Source organism: Nesoenas mayeri, assembly GCF_963082525.1.
Source record: "Nesoenas mayeri genome assembly, chromosome: 2".
Classification (NCBI taxonomy): domain Eukaryota; kingdom Metazoa; phylum Chordata; class Aves; order Columbiformes; family Columbidae; genus Nesoenas; species Nesoenas mayeri.
This window is the reverse complement of record NC_137543.1, coordinates 122,423,897-122,442,511: the sequence shown is the minus strand read 5'-3', so window position 1 is coordinate 122,442,511 and position 18,615 is coordinate 122,423,897. Positions and strand designations below refer to the sequence as shown.

The window sequence follows — 18,615 nt, the reverse complement described above, 5'->3', positions numbered from 1 at the left end:
ACATATTTTTCCAGGAGATTAAAACTATTAGAGGGATGTAATGTTTGTCAGGACACAAAATCATTAGATGATTCTCTGTATCACTTATACATTGGTTTTACATATGGTGGCATTTTGAAATTTCCAGAACACTGTACAGGGAAACCACAGAGGTTTCAAGCAGATGTACAGAGTGGCTGGAACTACAGTAGTAGCACATAATTTAGAAAGAAAACTCACATGAGGAGGAAACTACTATGCAAAGTAATACTGGTAATAATTTTGTCAGTGTTTTCTACTAAAACACCTCAAAGCACTTTACACGAGAACAGTTTTTTTATCTGAAACTGCCCCCAAAAAAGTTTTACTGCTGTATAAAATAGCCTAATAGAGGACTTTAGACCTGTGATCTGGCAATATTTGGATGTGCAATTCACCTTGAAATCACTGCCACCCTCCAAATTTCTGGTGGATTTTTGAAAGTCTCAGCTATAACTTTTTTTCAAACTGCATTTGAGAGTGCTAGAAACACATTTAACACTTAATTTTATCTTGCTGCAAAGGACACAAAAGATTAAAAAAAAATCATAAAAATTGCATCTCATTATTTTTAAAATTCTCTATGCCAGTAACACATGCATAGTAAAAATGATTATTAATTATACAATTTGGATTCCTGCCGCTGAGAACCACTTGCAGATGTTGTCAACATCTCAACAGGCCACTGCACTTTGCACTGTGCAAGCTCCTCAAAAACAGGGCTAAGCATCAATGACACACATCAATGGCACTGGAAAACGCCAAGCAGCTCCTGTGGGAGCTGTATCCCTAAGAAACTACCAGTCTTTAACTCCTGCAACTTCGGGGTGGTTTCAAACAGGTGGTTGTCTGACCAAAGGGCTCGTAGCACACTGTTGGTTCTTTGAAATACAGTTGGGTCCATAAATATTAATGAATGATGACTGCATTCTAGAAAGATACATTTGTTACAAAAAGTTCTGATGTTTTTCTAGAAAGAAGACTCCCAGCAATTTCAAAGCTATTCAAGATACGTCATATCTCACTGCTCAACTGGCACTGATGATCCAGTACTAAAAACCCAGGAGTAAAGCAGCATTAACACAGAGCAATAACAATAGAACAGTCAGTCATCGATAATGTTTTGTAATGCAAAAGCACTGTAGTCCCCACATTTAAACCTGTTCAACATTCAATAACTGTGGTTTTACCTCTGAAAAATAATTTACTACAGTTCAAGGTGATTTACTCATCTTCTTTCAAAAGTCTACAATTTCTTTTGACTGAACCAATTGTGCTGATTTTTCTAATCCTTCTCCCACTTCAGGGGGCATTTGTTAAGCCTCCTAACTAAAAGTCGTGGGTTAAACGCTGCTGGAATGTAAGGAGAGCTGCTTTGTGCACTACTGGAAAAAAAAACACACTAAGTACTTATTAGCAAACAGAGGAATAGACTCGCTTCTTTCCATAAACCAAGAATACATGTTTTTTACAGAGTATTTCATTTTAAGCATAAGAGATCGACATGGACCATAACAGGCAAAAGTACTATAAGGAATTCTACCTGAGCTAGGTTTTCAATCCCACCCAAGCTGTGGAGCATTTCCTAAAAGAAAATTAAAGAAAAAAATAAAATAAAATACAGAAAATGCTAGAATCAGAGAACACTAGAATATAAATGATCTGTTTGTTATGAGAAGCCTTAACTCCAGTGGTCAAAATAAATGGATTCAGAGTTCTGAATTACTTATAATAAGTTGATAAATAAAAACACAGCAGTGACATTTCAAAGGTTTTAAAACTGGAAAAACAGTATAAGCTTTGGAACACACAGTAAAGAAATACACGAAAACAAATATCTTAACAGATGTCTAAGGCTTAGTCCTATGAATAACAACTGTAATAGCTACTTGTTTGTAGTTCAGAGCATTGAGCTGCTAGGAGGAATAGGCAGCTTTCAGTTTTCTTCACTTACTACATTATGGGAATTTTACATATCTACATGGTAAAGTAAACTATAGAGTCTAGAGCTCAGAACAAGTCATCTGTTATGGAGATTTACAGGTTCTTTGTTAGGGTTGGCACCAGCAGATACTACATAAAAAATATCAGAAATCAAGCAGTAACGGTGCAAATTCACTCTTGCAATCTATTTGTTTGCAAATCACATTTTTACATATAAAAATACTGGTACATACATATAATATGCATCCATAAGAACACAGGTTTTAATACACATGCACCAACACAACTCATATGCATTATGTTATCCAGGGAAGAAACAGTATCCTGACATACTGACCTGATAGCATGGATCTCTTATGAGTAACCTCAGGCAGACTAATACTCTCAGAAAATGGATGGATGGAGCCTGATTAACCCACTCCCTGTAAAAGAAATATTCAAAACATAAATCAAATACAATTTTAAAAGTGTTAAAACACTTTAACACTTTGATTCAGAAATCAATCAGCTAACAAATCAGCAACATACAACAGCTGTATAAAATACTCTACTATATAAATGTTAATGCCATTTATATTGAAAAATAGTAACAGCCTTAAATAAATTGATTTCATTACATGAACATCGCCAGTCATCACTTATTATCACTGAACTGACAAAGGAAATTTCATGCTTATCTCTAGGCACAAACCAATCATACTCTGATATAAACTTATTTTGTGTGTTTAGATTAAGGACCAAAAGGGCAAAAACATCGAGAAACAACATATCAAATTTCAGTGCACAAAATACACTTACATAAAAATATAGGGAAAAACACATGGGTGGTACAGAAGTAAATACAGCTAGATTTTAAATTATTTTTTAAATTATCATAGTCTATCCTGGGTTTTAAAAACTATAATATCATTAACCCTTGGAAAAATTCGCTCTTTAGTGTAAATGTTCTTGATATAGGATTATACTTCCAAATAGAACTTCCTCTTTTATATTTCTCCATACAATTCCCCAGCAAACAACTTGGCAGAAAAAAATAAGTCAGATTTGCACAAAGCATCCAGGGGCAGTAATCCTGCAAAAAACACCAATAATGGAATCACTGTTTCCATTGTGTGTTGGAGGTACATAACCCCATTTTCTCATTTAAAATAAACCTAAACTTGGGCAGCTTTGCAGTTGGCTTTTTGTTGTTGTTGTTTTAAACAGGGGAACAGAATCCGTGCTATCTGGGCAAGTTTCCAAGTAACAGAAGAAGTCTATGCAACATGGCAGTTCTCTTCCCTTTTTATCATTTGCATTTGGAAACAATACCAATGGCTAAAAATATTTTGATAAAAATAAATGCATTACAAATAGATACTAAAAAAAAAAAATAAAATAATTAAATCTCAGCCCTCCTATGCCACTATTCTGCCCAAAGTAAAGCTATTTTTCATTATGCTTCTATAATTGGCTGCTTCAGAATGGCACAAAATTTACATAGAAAGAAAAGAGCCATCATACACTGGTAGGCAAAATTTGTAGGCCAGATTTTAAAGTGGTCTGAAGATTATTACCATGATAGATCTACCAAGTTATTCTTTGAAAAAGCTTTGACTCTTGACAGAAATTAGTTTCATCAGCAAAGCAATGCATCCATCACATTTCTAATCAGGGACAGTAATTCTCTGAGCCTGGTCAACACTCAAGAGCCTCTTCTACTATAGTTACACTTACAAAACATATTACTAGATAACCTACTGTATATCCAGCATATGCCATTAGGATTTTTTCTGCCTGCTTAGTTATACTTCTTATCCAAACTACTTAAGTTAAGCAGATCACAGCTTTCTTGTCAACGGAACTATCTCCAACCAGGACTTCAGCTGACAAAGTGATGCCAGTAAGTGGGTGTGATTTTTCTCTTGCACCCCAAGCAACATGGTTATGCCAGCAAAAGTATCTAATGCAGATGAGGGTGACAGTTTCTAAGGTTCTGACAAAATGCAATGACAGTAGTTCCAAAGAGAGGACGCCATCACAGCCATAGTAAATATTTATAAAGGGCAACTAAATCACCTTTGTTAACTACACTTACCTTATGGGTTTTATATACATACTAATATATACATATTTCATTAACCTTACCTGGGTGCTTTCATTTATAATACAAGAGTGGGTTTGCTTTATCATAATCCAAAAAAAGTACCAAAAAATCCCCAAATATGAGCTAGGTATGGCACAATGTATAAACAGGACTTGGGAAGACACAATACATGTTATTCTTAGACTTCTGGCAAATGAAGCTGCGCCACTGACATCCCACTGGTGGGTACTGAGATGATAAAGTTCACTTGCAAAGAAAGTGGTATCAGATTTAAAAATCACTTAAATGATCTGTCTTAAACTCACTGTTATTTAGATAATCAAAGTTCCATAGTCAGTTCTGAAAAACGGTTTAAGGAAACTATGTGGTTTTTCTCTAAATTCTAGCAGTTACACATTAATACCTTTAAATGCTCTAGCATTCTTCCTTTAAGCTTCTGTAGCACTCAAGATTTCTCAGAAAATGTACTCGGGTTTGTAAAAGGAAAAATACAACACCGTGCAGTGGTGTATAGCAATAGAAATTCTGAAAAACACACTCCTCAGAAAATATCTTTTCCTATCCTCCCTATTTTTTTCAGGTCTTGCACTTCTTCCTCGCTCAAATGAGAGCAGCATAAGAAAGGGTTTTCCCTTTCTAATCCTGTTGTACACATGAATGCAAATAATTATGAACAGTACCATAAACTCATCTGAATTGTATGAAAGACACTGACCTTTCCATGTATAAACAGCAGTCCATAAAATATAAGTAAAATCAGTAAAATCATAATTAAATTAGAAATGTAAGCCACAGATTACAGATACCAGATATGAACAAATGATCAAGGAAACACAGCAGATGTTAGAATTTCAGTCATCCAAGTTTTAACATATACCCAAGGCCGCCTTTTTTCCATCCCACTAACCTAAGCATTTGGCCTTCAAAGCCAATACAGAAGTGATTGTTTAAAATTGAGATTATGCAGACATGTAAAGCTGGCAGTTTCCACACAGAGGTCTATTGTTGAAATATACATGCTGTATATATTGTTGAAATAATATGAAACATCATTCATGCATCTTGGTTCTTCACTTTAGGCAAGAAAGAGTGGCCCTCCTTGGATATGAATGTGTTCAATATACTGACCTGCAGGTAAGTCTGTTCTTAACTAAAGCTGTAAAGATCTCTTGAAACAGTTTATGTCTGGGGTGTCTGCTAAAATTTCTCTCATTCTTGTAGGTCACACTAATGAGGAAAAAAAACCAGTTGAATGGCTGATTATCTTGCTTCAGCAGAATTTCAGATTGCCAAAACTTAACATTAGCAAGAAAAATTAAGAAATGTCATATCAGCAGTTACAATGGAACAACACAACTTTACATTCCTGGACATCAACAGCATGGAAGAACAACCTGTCTCACACATAATTTGAGACTATTATAACGGTATAATATGAGCCTTCCAAATAAAGAAACATCGACTTTATTTAAATGGACTATATTAACTCTCCACAGTACACTCCACTCAGTGGGACCGCATGTCTAAAACTTACAAAGGCAGGAACACTCATGGTTAGGTTTAGAAAGTTAAAAATATATAATCCATATCTCAGATAGGGCTTAACATGAAAGTAGGAGTAACAGACATAAGTACAAACATTAATGCTTCCAACACCTCAAGAAGGTTCCAATACATAAAGATGTTCAGAGATACAACACAGTGTCACCATATTGGCTTTTTTTTTTTTCACCTGAAGTTTTCAAGCTCAACAACTTCTGTTGATTCTTGCAGTTGACCACGGGCTTTTTGTTCACTGCTGTTAACATTTTGCCGAGCTCTTGTCACACTGGTTTGACCACTTTCAAAATATACAGCTGGAAGCTAAGAAGTAAAGGGATAATATTCATGAGTCAAACGCTGCATTTTAAGTATCATAACAATGATATCAAGCAAAAGTACCTCTTCTAAAGTTCTGACTTGAACTTTGGACCTATAATATGTCATTATAAAATATACACACACCCCACACAGAACAAAAATGATGTGGCAGAAAACTGATGTAAAACAAGGCTGGAAAACCAGTACATGGAGATATTCAAAACATGAAGAACAGTGTCTTTATAATAGTAAAGCTCAATAGAATCTTCAACATACACTCATCATCTATGCTCCTCATCTCTCCCAATTCTACAATTGCACAGCCTTCATATTCCTTTTAGGTTGCAGAACTCAGATGTTTCAGCTTTCTGCTCAGAAACAATTCCATGCCTCTATCCAGGAAGGGAGTGTATAACTCCCATCTCACACGAGTGACTCCCTAAGCCATTTTGTCACATCTTTTTACAGAACAGAAAGGAAGAAATTGTTCTGGCGTTCCAAGGACTCACACCCATCATACGTCGGTTTTCTTTGCTTCAAATGGCAAACACAAGCTTCACTAAGTGACTTGAGGTCGAGGAGATTTTACTGTATCCTAGAGGTTCCATGCATCAATATTTATGCCCTGCAGATTTTTAGCTGAGGTGTTATTGTCCCGAGACAAATTGTTTATGGTTAAAATGCTAGGTTTTTTCATTTTATATTCTTTACCACTCTTGATCATGTTGTAAGTAATACATATCTAAGGCCATCTTCTCATGACATTGTAGAACGCCGTGAAAGAAAACAAATCTGTTAGGCTGCTTGACTATATGCAACAATAAAAGTATGTAAATGAATTAACTAAAAAAGTGACACCACATTCAGTACACAAGATTTTGCTGACAAGTTTAGTCTTAACTGAACACAATATCCTAAGTATCATCCACAATCCACAATCACCATTACCTCTAATTATACAAATCTACAGCACGTTTAATAGTTACTGGAAAATAACAGTTATTGAAAAATACCTGTTGGTTGCTTGACTGAACATTTAAGAGAGACTGAAGTCTTTTAAGATCAGAATAACTCCTAGGATAAAACACAGCACCATAAAGATATGTGTTAATAGTTGCATAAAAGTACTTTTGTAAGAGTAAAGAAGGTCAACAAGCAACAATGCTACTGACAGAAAATAAAGTTTCCTAGTGTTGCCTAGTGCCCTCATTTCACACAGAGAAGAATTTATAGCTTCTCCAGAATGCCTTAAATCAATAAAGGTGTAAATAAACTTTGTGACCAGAGTAACCGTTGTCATGTTTATACTGCATTTCAAATTAAAGCGTTCTGCTTTGGCAGCTAGTGCAAATTCCACATGGGTCCTGCTGAAGTTCAAAGTGAGATGTCAGATACTATACCTCACAGAGATCCCATGAGGTTTTTTGTCTGATGCTTTTTCTGTGCTCTTCAATTTCTTGTCCTGATCAGGCATTGTGTACCACTATTATCAGATGGCTAAAAAACTCATTTCCTTAAAAACAGATAGATAGGTAGATAGAATTGTATCATTGCAGCAAAAGCAATAAATACTTACAGAACAAACCAATAAAACTTTAAGAGAAAAAATAAAACAGCTCTAACATTTTCCCAACATGAACCCTCAGACATTATATGAGGATATCCTTTAGAATTCCAGATACTAACAAGAAAGTAATTAACCTAATATACAGAAATGTTGTTTTCCCAACACACAGGTAGATAATATTGGCTGTCTTGCTATTACTCTTCATTTTTATTAGGATTTCTCCTCTTCTTCCATGTTAGAACCATTATTGCTCACCATGGATTATCTATTTATTTTATGGCAGTGCCTACAGGCTGACATCAAGGTTGCATCATACATGCTGTTGTCCAGACAACAGAGAATGTAATGCTTTTATCATTTAAATAAGCAAGACAGGTGAAGGGTAGCAAAAGGAGGTATCTGACAAATAAATGACATATTTATGGACACATTACGCAGTCTGCTGAGGAACCACAGACATTTTCAGTAGTTTGAAATCTGAGTCTTCTGAATTTCAGCCCAGATTTTCTTGCAGTGGGACACACAGCTTCTTCCCATAGATGAGCACAGTTGTCTGGCCTGGCCTCATCAGGGCTGTTACCACATCTTAGATCCACTACAGACGAACATTCAGTCTGTAGGTCTGACTTGCCACAAAAGCCCACAGCTTGTTGTTTGCGTAGTATACATTTGTTGTATAAACCCCTAGAAAGAGATAGAAAGAGAATAGTCAAGAGGCATCTCTTGCTGCTGTGAAAGCAACTATATTGATGCAGATCCTGCTCTGACTGACATGAGGATTGTCAGGAGGAGGCCGGGGCTGAAGAATGATCCCAAAGAAGCGCATACAGCTGCAGCATATTGATAGAGCGCTTTGGATTTAAAAAAAAAAAACAAGGATGTAATTCCACTGTCTGATCCTTTCTACCCATTTTACTATTCACTAAACATGGACCGTTTGGGTTTTCCCTCTGGTGTCTTTTTAATAGGATTGTCCATATGAGAGATGACAGCCTCCCCTTTCTCTTGTGCAGTGTAGAATTCCTCTGCTATTGATTTTTATTCCTCTTCCTCTAAAGGCAAAGAAGAAAAAAACCTGGCAGGAAACAAAAGCACCATAAACTACCAGAAGCTGCTGCTTCTCAATTGAAAATTAGACACAGAACTACCCAAAATGCAACTGTTGACAGCATAGGCCCATGCACTGTACTAACTCACTCTTGCAAGCAGCCTGTAAGCACAGTTCATCCATTTCTATTCTTCTGAACGAGCCTCTATCCTACCACCCATCTCCTCATAGAGAATCATTGATCTGGTTCCCCAAGAAATTCCTCCTCCTTCCTCCAAGCATCCACTCAACAGGGTTATTAAAAAACACCTCAGAACAATTCTGCTGTACCAGTTCCCTACAGGGAATGAATATAAACAAGATCTGTTCTACCAGTCAGCAGATAAAAATTCTGAATTCAGATTAAACCAATCAAAGTTGGTCCAATTAATTTATTGCCTTTGCTTCAAAAGCAGTAAAAGAGAAGCAAAGCACCTTGTTAATTACGTTTAAGAATCTTCATGAGCAAAAATTTCCATGTATTGTTTTAACGATATTTGTATTTTATACCCTCTCCTGAATACCCAAATCCATTTGGCATATTGCTGAGGCATGACATGATGCAATCATCACCTCACATTTGTACACTAAGAAATACTGTGAAACTCACAAATTATCAACTTGCTGGTGAGTGTGTGTGTACAAAAAACCAGATTTCTACCAATTAAAGAATCTCTAAACAGAACCACACACAAAACTTGTTAAATACAGTTAATACAAGTTAATATACAAATTAATACCAGTTAAGTACAGTTAAATGTTAAAATTTTCAGCATCCAATTAAAAATAAAAGTAATCTTTGGGATAAACCTCTAAAACATAAACAGCAGGATTCTCAGTATGGCTAGGATTTAATACAAAATTGCTGGGTTTTTTGTGATTATTTACAAACTCTTCCAGCTGTAGACCAACTTTGCTTTAAGGTTGCCAGTCAGATGCCTTTGCTGTTTGTGGTACCTTAGTGAAGATGAAACAGAATAACAGCAGACTACTATTTTAAAGGTTTGTTACCACTACAGAGCCAAATGTCCCTGTACAAAATCGAACCTGACAAATATCAAGCCCAACTCCCCTCACTGCTGTCCGAGAACGAAGGGGTGCAGCTCACTCGAGGACACAGCCCTCACTCAGCTCTGAGGACTCACCCTGAGGTCACCTCTCTATTCCACAGAGTCCCGTAAGCCAGCACGAGTCAGTAAGCACTCCAACAGACAGAGGCCAGCCCTAGCCACAGACTGACCCTGCACAACCCCTTCGGTCTGCCGGCACAGCACCACCACAGGTACACGGCTCCCTGGACGGGGAAACCTGATTCAGGTTACAAATAATCTCTCCTGCTTTAACCCTGATTACCTTATAGCTTGTCCTCAAGTGCTTCTGCTGCACAAGGACAGGTACAGTATGCAGAAAGGAGCATTTGTCCATGCAGCTTAAGGTGTTGTGCACATCAGTTTTACTACAGAGATAAACCAATTAACAACCAGCTGATGGTGAAAATGGTGCATCCTTTCCCATTTCCTTCTCCTTCCCAACCTCAGCCACTCCTCTCTACTTCTTCAGCTGATCTAAGCCAAACCTGAGCCACTTTAGACAGCTAAACAGGCAGAAAACAACATGCCTCCCCTTTGTATAGTTAATTTTCTACCAAATTAGCTTACTGTTACAGTGCCCTGATGAGTACCTCTGCTGATAAGGCAGAGGGCACGAATGTACAGCTGTAAATAGAGAAAGAAGAGCAGAAAACCCTTTTATCGGCAGCCAGTCGTTAAATCAGGCAGGTGAATTACCACCACACCCTGAGTGAGGGGGAGGCAAAAGGAAGCAACCCCCCATTTTCACTGTATCAGCCATAAACCTGAGAGAAAACAGGCATTGAAATATTTCCTTACCTATTCTCACAGTTATTTGACTTTCTTGAAATCACTGAATAAGTTCCCCCCCTCACACCCTTGTTTCTTCTTTATTCATGCCAGCAGAAATTTCCAGGCTATTAACTACCCTCATAACTATTCCCCAGCTATTAAGCAAGCCCCATGAGTAATGTATGAGAGACAAATAACGCTCACATTTGACTTAGGTTGTGCCAGAAAAAGATTGAGATCAGACAACTCTTTAAAAGAACAGAAACATATTGAAAAAAAAATGTCTTTACAGCGTAGAGTCTTATTGAATCCCATTTAAAACAATGAAATGAGAGTAATATTAGCGAATTCATTTTAAATTAGAATAATTACATTTAATTACTTATGTTAATTCAATTACATAGGAAGAGAAATGCATTCTGATAGCACTGGCATGCAGGATAGGACAAGAGTTGCTCCCAGAACCCTGTCAGAAAGGAAAGGATTCACATGATCAGAAATGAGAGACAAAGGAATTACCACTCCAGACTTGATTTGTGGCCCAGTCTAGTATCTGTCTCAGATGACACAAGCACAGAAAGCTTCAGAAGGTGAAAACAAAACCCAGAGTAAATAAAACTAGAAGGACATGTTAAAGGACAAATCTACCACCGCAAACTACTTCTTACAGATTTTATTGAGTGTATCAATATGGAAACCTGCCTGTTTGCTATACATGAAAACTTCCATACACATATACTTACCTCAAATATTTTGTTCAATATCTTCTGTGAAGGTTCTCTGAAGATTAAGTGGGATCCAATATGAGATTTATGTTTTTCCAACAAATTGGGATATTCAAGCCACTGCTGGTTTGTTTTTTTGTTGCTGTTGGTTTGGTTGGTTGGTTGGTTTTGGGTTTTGTTTCTTTTCGCTCTGCACCACCCCTGTTCCAGTAGAGCTATAAATGGCCAGGCCTGTTCTCATATTCCAGAACCCGTGCTATGGAAGTCTCCAAGCTATTTTCCAGATCATGAAGTTAATCTGTAGATTCTGCCTAAATCTACCATGTTAATCTGCAGTTCGCAGATGCAGGAAAACAAAAAGAGGATTTCTGAGGTCTAGCGAGCAGCTCCCTGTCAACCCCAGGATAATACATAGTTTAGCTCTGTGAAATCCGTCCTCTGCGCCCTTGCTGCCAGGCAGGACTGTTCAGGGAACTGCGCTGCCATGACTTACAGCCTCTGGGAATCACAAGAGACTGAAGAATTCTGAAGGCAGAGCGCTGGGAAAGGTGCAGGGCTGGGAAAGGCGTTATTAGGAGGAAAGGGGGAGGGATGGGGACAGAGTAACCCTTATTTTAGAGGCGTCACTCCTGGTTTGTCAGGCAAGGTTCAGGACGGAGGCGCACTCTGGCGTTGGCACGAACCGGCTTCATTAAGAAGCACAGAGATTAACCACCTGGAGCTTTCATATCTTATTCAGAACTAAGCAGGCCTGGCTCATCACTTGATTTTTTTTGAAGTGCTTTATGTCAAGCTGCATGTTTACGTTCATTCCCACATGCTAACGTTTCCTTTCGACATTTTCAGCGTCAAGTTTGGAACCTTCACCACTCCGTGACTTTAAATCATACCGCGGCTCAAGTATGTGACGATCACCTGGCAGCTCTGTGACAGAACCCCGGCAGGCTCAGGAGGCAGCAGCCCGGTTTTGTCACCTCTTTCGTCCCCCCAGCCCCCACGCGAGCCCTCGCCCCCTGGCCGGGGGTACCTCAGAGGCCAGTCCCGGGGAGGGGGCAACCAACCACCCCCCGTAGAGGAGACGGACAGTGGTCTCCCCCTTCCCGCCCGCCGGGCGGTTCCCCCCGCCCCGCCGCACTCAAGCCCCCGCGCAACCTCCGCTCGGCGTCCGGCGACGCTCCGTCCCGCCGCGATCGGCGCCGCCGCGCACCACGCGGCCAATCGCTTCCCACCTTCTTCGGAGCGAGCCGGGCTCCCGGCCAATCGCAAACCGCCGTGCTGGGAAGCGCCCGAGAAGGCTTAGCAACCGCTGACGCCGGCGGCCGTCGCCATGGAGACAGGGACGCCAGGGCCGGGCCAGGAGGGCCCAGCCGCCTCCCGAAGGGTCCGAGCGCTGCCCCCCCCGTGCATTTAATGAAAAGAGCGAAAACCCACCGTATAGTTCAGTAGATTTTTATTGCTTTTACCAACTTTTTTGAAACGATACAAAAGATAATTTTATTCTAGCGGTGTAATTAAAACAACAAAGGCTGGATCTTTCCCGTCGAAGACAAGTCTGAGAGTTGTGTTTTCTGTATAAACTGAATATTGAGTCCACGTTTGGAATAATGTTTTCATTCGCTTTGGATTGTGTTGTAGAGTAAGAAAACATCACTGTAACTAGAAAAGCAGTCATAAAAAATTCGAACCGTAGAGCATGTAATTGCATTTGAAATAATCAGTATTAAAATCAAAACTGTAGTTCAGCTACTGATGCTGAGCCCTGGAAGACACCTATGCACAGGAATATCAGCAACAAGAGAAAGAAAAATATTTAAAATGATGCGTCCTGCCAATAAAATCATTTAGAAAAGTATTGATTTTTCAAAACACATTCATTATTCCAAATAAAAGTCAACAGATACTAAATTGAATATTAAAGTGTCTTTAGATTAACGCCTATGCCAACTAAGAAGTCCTACAAGTTTTCACTAAAAATGTTACAAAATAAAATCGACTTAAAATCACCAAGAAATTTGCTTTGTAGCGCTACTTTTATGCTGACTCAAAGCTGTGTGCCTCTAGTCTTTAAAATTAGCCATAAAATAAATTACTGTTGGTATAAACAAAGTATTTCACACATTTGTACTGTACTCGATAATGAATTTGACCTAGATGAGTAATTAAAACATTACTAATCACATAAAGCAAAAAGAAAACTAAAAGCATTGTGGTGCTCATCTAACAGGCTACATTTGTGAACTGAAAATCATGAACCGTTTACCTTACGATTTACAGAATGTATGTACAAGACAACCCATCAAAACAGTGCAGGCTCCGCGACATGACACCTATTTGTTACACATACATCTTACAGCCTGTCAGACCTGCCTTTGCAAAGGGCACAAATTCGGAAGTTACAATGGAAAGACAGAGATGCAGGTGAAGGACATGATTAAGTTTATGGGGGAAGTTTCATTAAATGTAGGAAAAATGGCCAAGATATTTGGTTGAAAAACCCCCACCAGGGCACCAAATTCTACCCTAACAGGTTTTATGATGAGAGCTTGGCAATTTGGAACATTTCACTGAATCATAAGATATTATAGCTGCAAAATTATTCTAGGAAGAAAGTATAATTGACTTGGACATATGTAAACAGAATGAAAAGCATGTCGTTGTAATACATAAGAAAATGCTAAGAATGAGTTTTGTAGAATATAATTTAAACACGAGACTGCACTTCAAATGAAATATTTTAGATGATAATTTAAATGGAGTGGTCAAAATTAAGACCTACACTTTATGTAAACATTCATATTTATAAATAAATTAGAAAAATTAAAAAAAAAAAAAAAAAAGAAAGAAAAGAGGGACTTCCTGAGGTGGCTCTGCAGCCAGATACACAGTAGCACTAAGCTCCATTCTGGGAAACCAAGGCATCTACAGAAAAGTGCAGGGCTGTTTATTTTCCTCTGACTGCTGGAATGGAAAAACATTGGCGTAGTTTTTACAGGGCTTAACCCCCATGAAATGAATCAGTGCACAGCAATTATCACTGCTCTTTTGCAACTGTTAAGGCAATACGTATATCTACATACAGTAAATTACATCCTTAGCTGTTTTACTTTAATACTATGTGTGATTTTAAAGCAGAGAAGGTGTAAAATGAGCAGCGAGTCACTTAACCATAGAATATCAACGGGCTTTTATGCACTTAGTACCAGACCTTCTTCTATCCATATGGAAAAAAAGTGCAAGCACAACATGCTACTGACCAAGAACACTGGAACTAAAGGTCACTGTAAACTGCTTTGCAAGTCATGGTATTCCTGGCACCGTTTAAAATATCTACACAATTAAAATTAAAATTACATAAATACTGTGATGAGACTTGCAGGGCTTTGGTTTTGTTTCCTTTAATCTTTACTCGAAAAATAGCCACATCCTGTAATATTGACCAAAACTTAACCCTTCTGAAGTAGAAGCCAGACACGAGGTGTGTAGCACCAGGGAACCCTGATTTCCAGCATTAAAGAGTTAAAAAAAAAAAAATAAAAAATCTAAGAGGCTTATAGTAATTTTTTTGGGTCTTTGGAAATTGTTGCAGGACTGTGAACATGAAGTGTAAAAATACTACTGGGAGGACTAACACAGAAGTAATGTATTGTGGATAACACTACATAAACTGCCCAAAATATCTTCCCTCTGATTCTGCGACAGCTACTGAGTAGTCAACAACTAATTTATAAGTACTTTTTTCTCTAATAATGCAGAAAGTTTTGGGACACCATCTGCTATAGTTTCACCTTATCTCAGTTTGACTAGAGGGAAAACATGGGTATTTTCTGAAAGAGTGCGTACTCAAGCTAATGCACAAGCTACAGCTACAAGAATAAGGGAACATCAATACAGGTCATTACACAGTAGGAGTCAAATTGGTAATGCAGACCTCACTTGCTTTGCCACTGACCTGAGCCTTTGTTACGACAGTTCGGATAGCATTATTTGTATTTGCTGTACCCTATGAGTTACTTTCTTTAAACAGTCTTCCCAGAATTCAGCCAAATGAAAAAAAATATATATATATTTAAAGGGAACAGTAACAGTCCATGTAACTTAAATGCTATTTTTAAGTATTTCTTTTTATTCCCACTGACTGCTTTGCTTCTGTAATGTACAATTATTTTGTCTCCAAGTGACACTTGGCTGAAGAGCACCAAAATTCTACCTTAAGTGGTATTTTCAGATGAACTCTGCCCTCTTCCAGAACCTGCTGCTTTTGCAGTTGTTGAGAATTTTACCACATGGTCCATGGTAAAACTCCCAATTTTGCTAAAAGCGGAACTAAGCAAAGAGCCTCTTCTGTTTTTAAATGAGCACAGATTCTAATTAAAGCCATTGTAATAAATCCAGAAAGGGCTGGTGGCAATTCAGAATGTAAAGAGATCTTTGAGAAATTAAAGCAAAAAAACCTAAGGCATAAGGCAAAAAATTATTAATAATGGTAACTGTGCAGGTAAGTGATCAGGATTTTCATTTATACATAAAATTCTCATTATTTCAAATATTATAATCCTAAACACTAGAACTTGAAAATGTAAGTACAATAAATGCACTGACTGCATCTTTATCAGTAAGCCCCCCCAAATTCCATTTACTTTAATAAATGAATATTTATTTTTTCAAATCATCTTACATGATAAAAATTTATACTAATTAAAATAAATAAAACGTTTAAAAATAAGTTGGTGTGCTATCATATATGCCCTTTACAATGGAGAGGATCAGAACTGTACACACAAATATCACAAGCAATTTGTAACCCATAAAATAATACTGATCATAAACCTATTACAGAATTAAACTACAGCTAATTTAATCAAATACAAGGTAAATTTAAAAATCAATTATGCAAGAAAGATATTTGATGAGGACATGAAATACTCTGAAGTTTCAGTCTTAGAGTTGAGTAAATCAGATTCTGAAAATCGATGTAAAACTGTCAGTAAAAACAGGAACAACAGAATTCAAGAGTACTAGTGTGGTAAGTACATATAACTTCCTATAGACCAAATTGCTGTCTGTAAATCCAATTCATATGGTGTAAATATGGAGTGTCCAGAATGGCAAATACTGAGTTGGGACTGTAACTACAATGACTGCACTCATACTGCTACTGGACAACAATGAAAAATAAAGAGTGAAGAAAAAAAAAGTAGCAGAACAGGGTATTTATGTATTTTAAGAAATAGCTCACCACCTGACTTAGGGCTCTAGGCCCCTTCTGTAAAATAGGAGATGGAATCCAGAAAACACTAGCATGTAGTGGAGACACAAAATACAGTAGTTCTTGTCAACAGCACATTAATATTCGTTCTATGAAATAACAAAAAAAGTATACCCTGCAAAAACAAGCAGTAATTGCCTGCATAGAAAACAAACTTCTATAGCGCACATTACAAACAGAGGTATTGCAAAATTCTAAGCAATGTGGACCAGTAATAATCAGCAAAAGCTGATTTAACTTTTATGCCCATATTGATTATTGAAAATAATAAGCATTCATTACAATCTTCCTATTTAAAAATGAAAATAAAATTTCCAATAAAATAAATAGCTGAAGTGTGATTACCACTCATTCGTAGGAAAATCTTCTCATTATGCAAGCATATCTACAGTGCCCTAAACAATGGCAGAATTAAATACACATTGCTCTTTAAACTGGAAATCACACTTCAATGGTATAATATCCTAAAGTGATATAAATACACACACAAATATACGCAACTCCCCTCTATAAAGATGTTTCGGCATCCACGTATTTCACAACAGGTGCATCTTCCACATTTATTTTCACACTGTCTGGTTTTTCAGGGCTGTTTGAAAGCAAAGAGGAAAATTTAAGTTCTGGTTCGCTTTAGTAAAGGTTAACTTAAAACATTTTATACTTAACAATGATCATTTGAAGTATTTATGTAAGGATACTTTTACGGTGATGTATTTCTATTACATTCTAGTGATTGTTAGAATACTATTTATAGGAGTAGTACAAGCTTAAAGAGAGGAATCACCAAGATCTCATCTATAAACACTATTGCCAGTCTCACTGCTTTTCCTGTTACAATACCCCCAAGTTCTCTTGTCTTCATCATCCTTGGCTGACCTACTGTCTGGACAAAACAAAGTGTATTTCCACGCCTAGTCTGGAGCAAAGCATGTGCTGAATAAACAGATGATACACAAATGCTAAGTGGCCAGACACTCCTCCTGTTTCCATGATGCAAGCTCAACAGTACCAGATAGCTTGGACAACGACACATGAACACTCCCTCACCACCAACTCTTCCGCAGACATGTAACCTTACACAAAAGTTGACAAATTCATACCCTGAAACCTCTCTTCCTTTGACAGATGTGGCTGAAAGGGATCAACCAAAGTAAGATGCATGTACAGACAGCAGGAGTACATAAGCTTAGTTTTTTGAGTCAACCGGGGCTGTTCTGCCCTCTTTCCTACCTAAAAACTACTAAGCAATAGTTGCATTATGATGGAAGAATCTGCTGATAACAGTCTCTACAAATTACAAGCCTTCCAGCAAGTTGGGGATATTCCATATAAATATTCAGCACTTCATTTGTTACTCTTAGAAGATTTGGCCAGACAGGGAAGAAAGTAGAATGGAACAGCAGAATGAATCATTGCACACAGACTTTCCTGTTTGACGGGGAGCTCACTGAGAAAGATGCTCCTGGGCATCACAGAAGATGCACGTCAGCTTATAGGAAATGTTCATAGCACTGAGGACTCCTAATCTGTCCAGTACTTCATTCAAATATATTTCATATCCAGTGAAGATAATATCTGAGCCAGGTTTAAGTTTCAGAGATTAAAAGTGAGCTGGGGAAAAACAAACCAACCAACCCACAAAAACAAGGGGCAGATCCCCAGGCAGCATAAACAATGAAAGTGCTGGACTTACCTTTTATTCTCATTGGCATTTGTAACCTTCAGGATCAAACAATTCACGTGCTATACTCTCTAGTAAAGCTTTTAGAAATCCTAAACCCATCAGAGTAGCATACAATTGTATTAAGCAAACAAAGAGTAAATTTAAAATTGTAATAATGTATTCAATCAAGTAATTGGAATTCCTCATAAAAATTGTTTAAGTTCAGAGTAAAGAACAAAAATTAAGTTCAAATTCAAGTTCCTCAAAAGCAAAAAGTAGATTTCAAACCATGTATGCTCATTTTTCTGACATACATTTCAAGAAATACAAGTACAGTTATTAGCTGCTAAACACATGGTCATAGTTAGAAAATGCGTGAGTAATTATAGCTACCTCAGGTTAGCTCTGGTTACTTTGGCATTCTCAGTACTCATGGCAAGAGCCTTCCACTGTGCAGTTTTGGCCATTTCGTCAGATATGTTTACAACTGAGGGATCAATGCTAAAGAATAAACATACTGTCTGGTTAGTATTCAAT

At 37.6% G+C, this 18,615-nt stretch overlaps 2 protein-coding genes across 10 annotated transcripts in view; both read right to left on the bottom strand.

Moving 5' to 3' along the window:
* The window catches only part of NEK10 (NIMA related kinase 10), a gene marked incomplete at both ends in the record, with an annotated part of 91,049 nt that extends 83,667 nt beyond the window's left edge, over window positions 1-7,382 (bottom strand). Inside the window, 6 exons of the mRNA XM_080339512.1 lie at window positions 1,562-1,603; window positions 2,300-2,380; window positions 5,173-5,275; window positions 5,781-5,911; window positions 6,922-6,982; window positions 7,309-7,382. Coding sequence (XP_080195638.1) covers window positions 1,562-1,603; window positions 2,300-2,380; window positions 5,173-5,275; window positions 5,781-5,911; window positions 6,922-6,982; window positions 7,309-7,382 — 492 coding nt within the window. The remainder of the gene's footprint in view (window positions 1-1,561; window positions 1,604-2,299; window positions 2,381-5,172; window positions 5,276-5,780; window positions 5,912-6,921; window positions 6,983-7,308) is intronic.
* Window positions 7,383-16,922: 9,540 nt separating this feature from the next.
* SLC4A7 (solute carrier family 4 member 7) overlaps window positions 16,923-18,615 on the bottom strand; it is a gene marked incomplete at both ends in the record, with an annotated part of 90,560 nt that continues 88,867 nt past the window's right edge. For 6 of the 9 annotated variants that reach the window (XM_080339790.1, XM_080339795.1, XM_080339792.1 and 3 more), the window contains 2 exons: window positions 16,923-17,004; window positions 18,472-18,579. In XM_080339790.1, the coding sequence (XP_080195916.1) occupies window positions 16,923-17,004; window positions 18,472-18,579 (190 nt within the window). The remainder of the gene's footprint in view (window positions 17,005-18,471; window positions 18,580-18,615) is intronic. The other 3 variants (XM_080339793.1, XM_080339797.1, XM_080339794.1) reach the window with 1 other exon arrangement.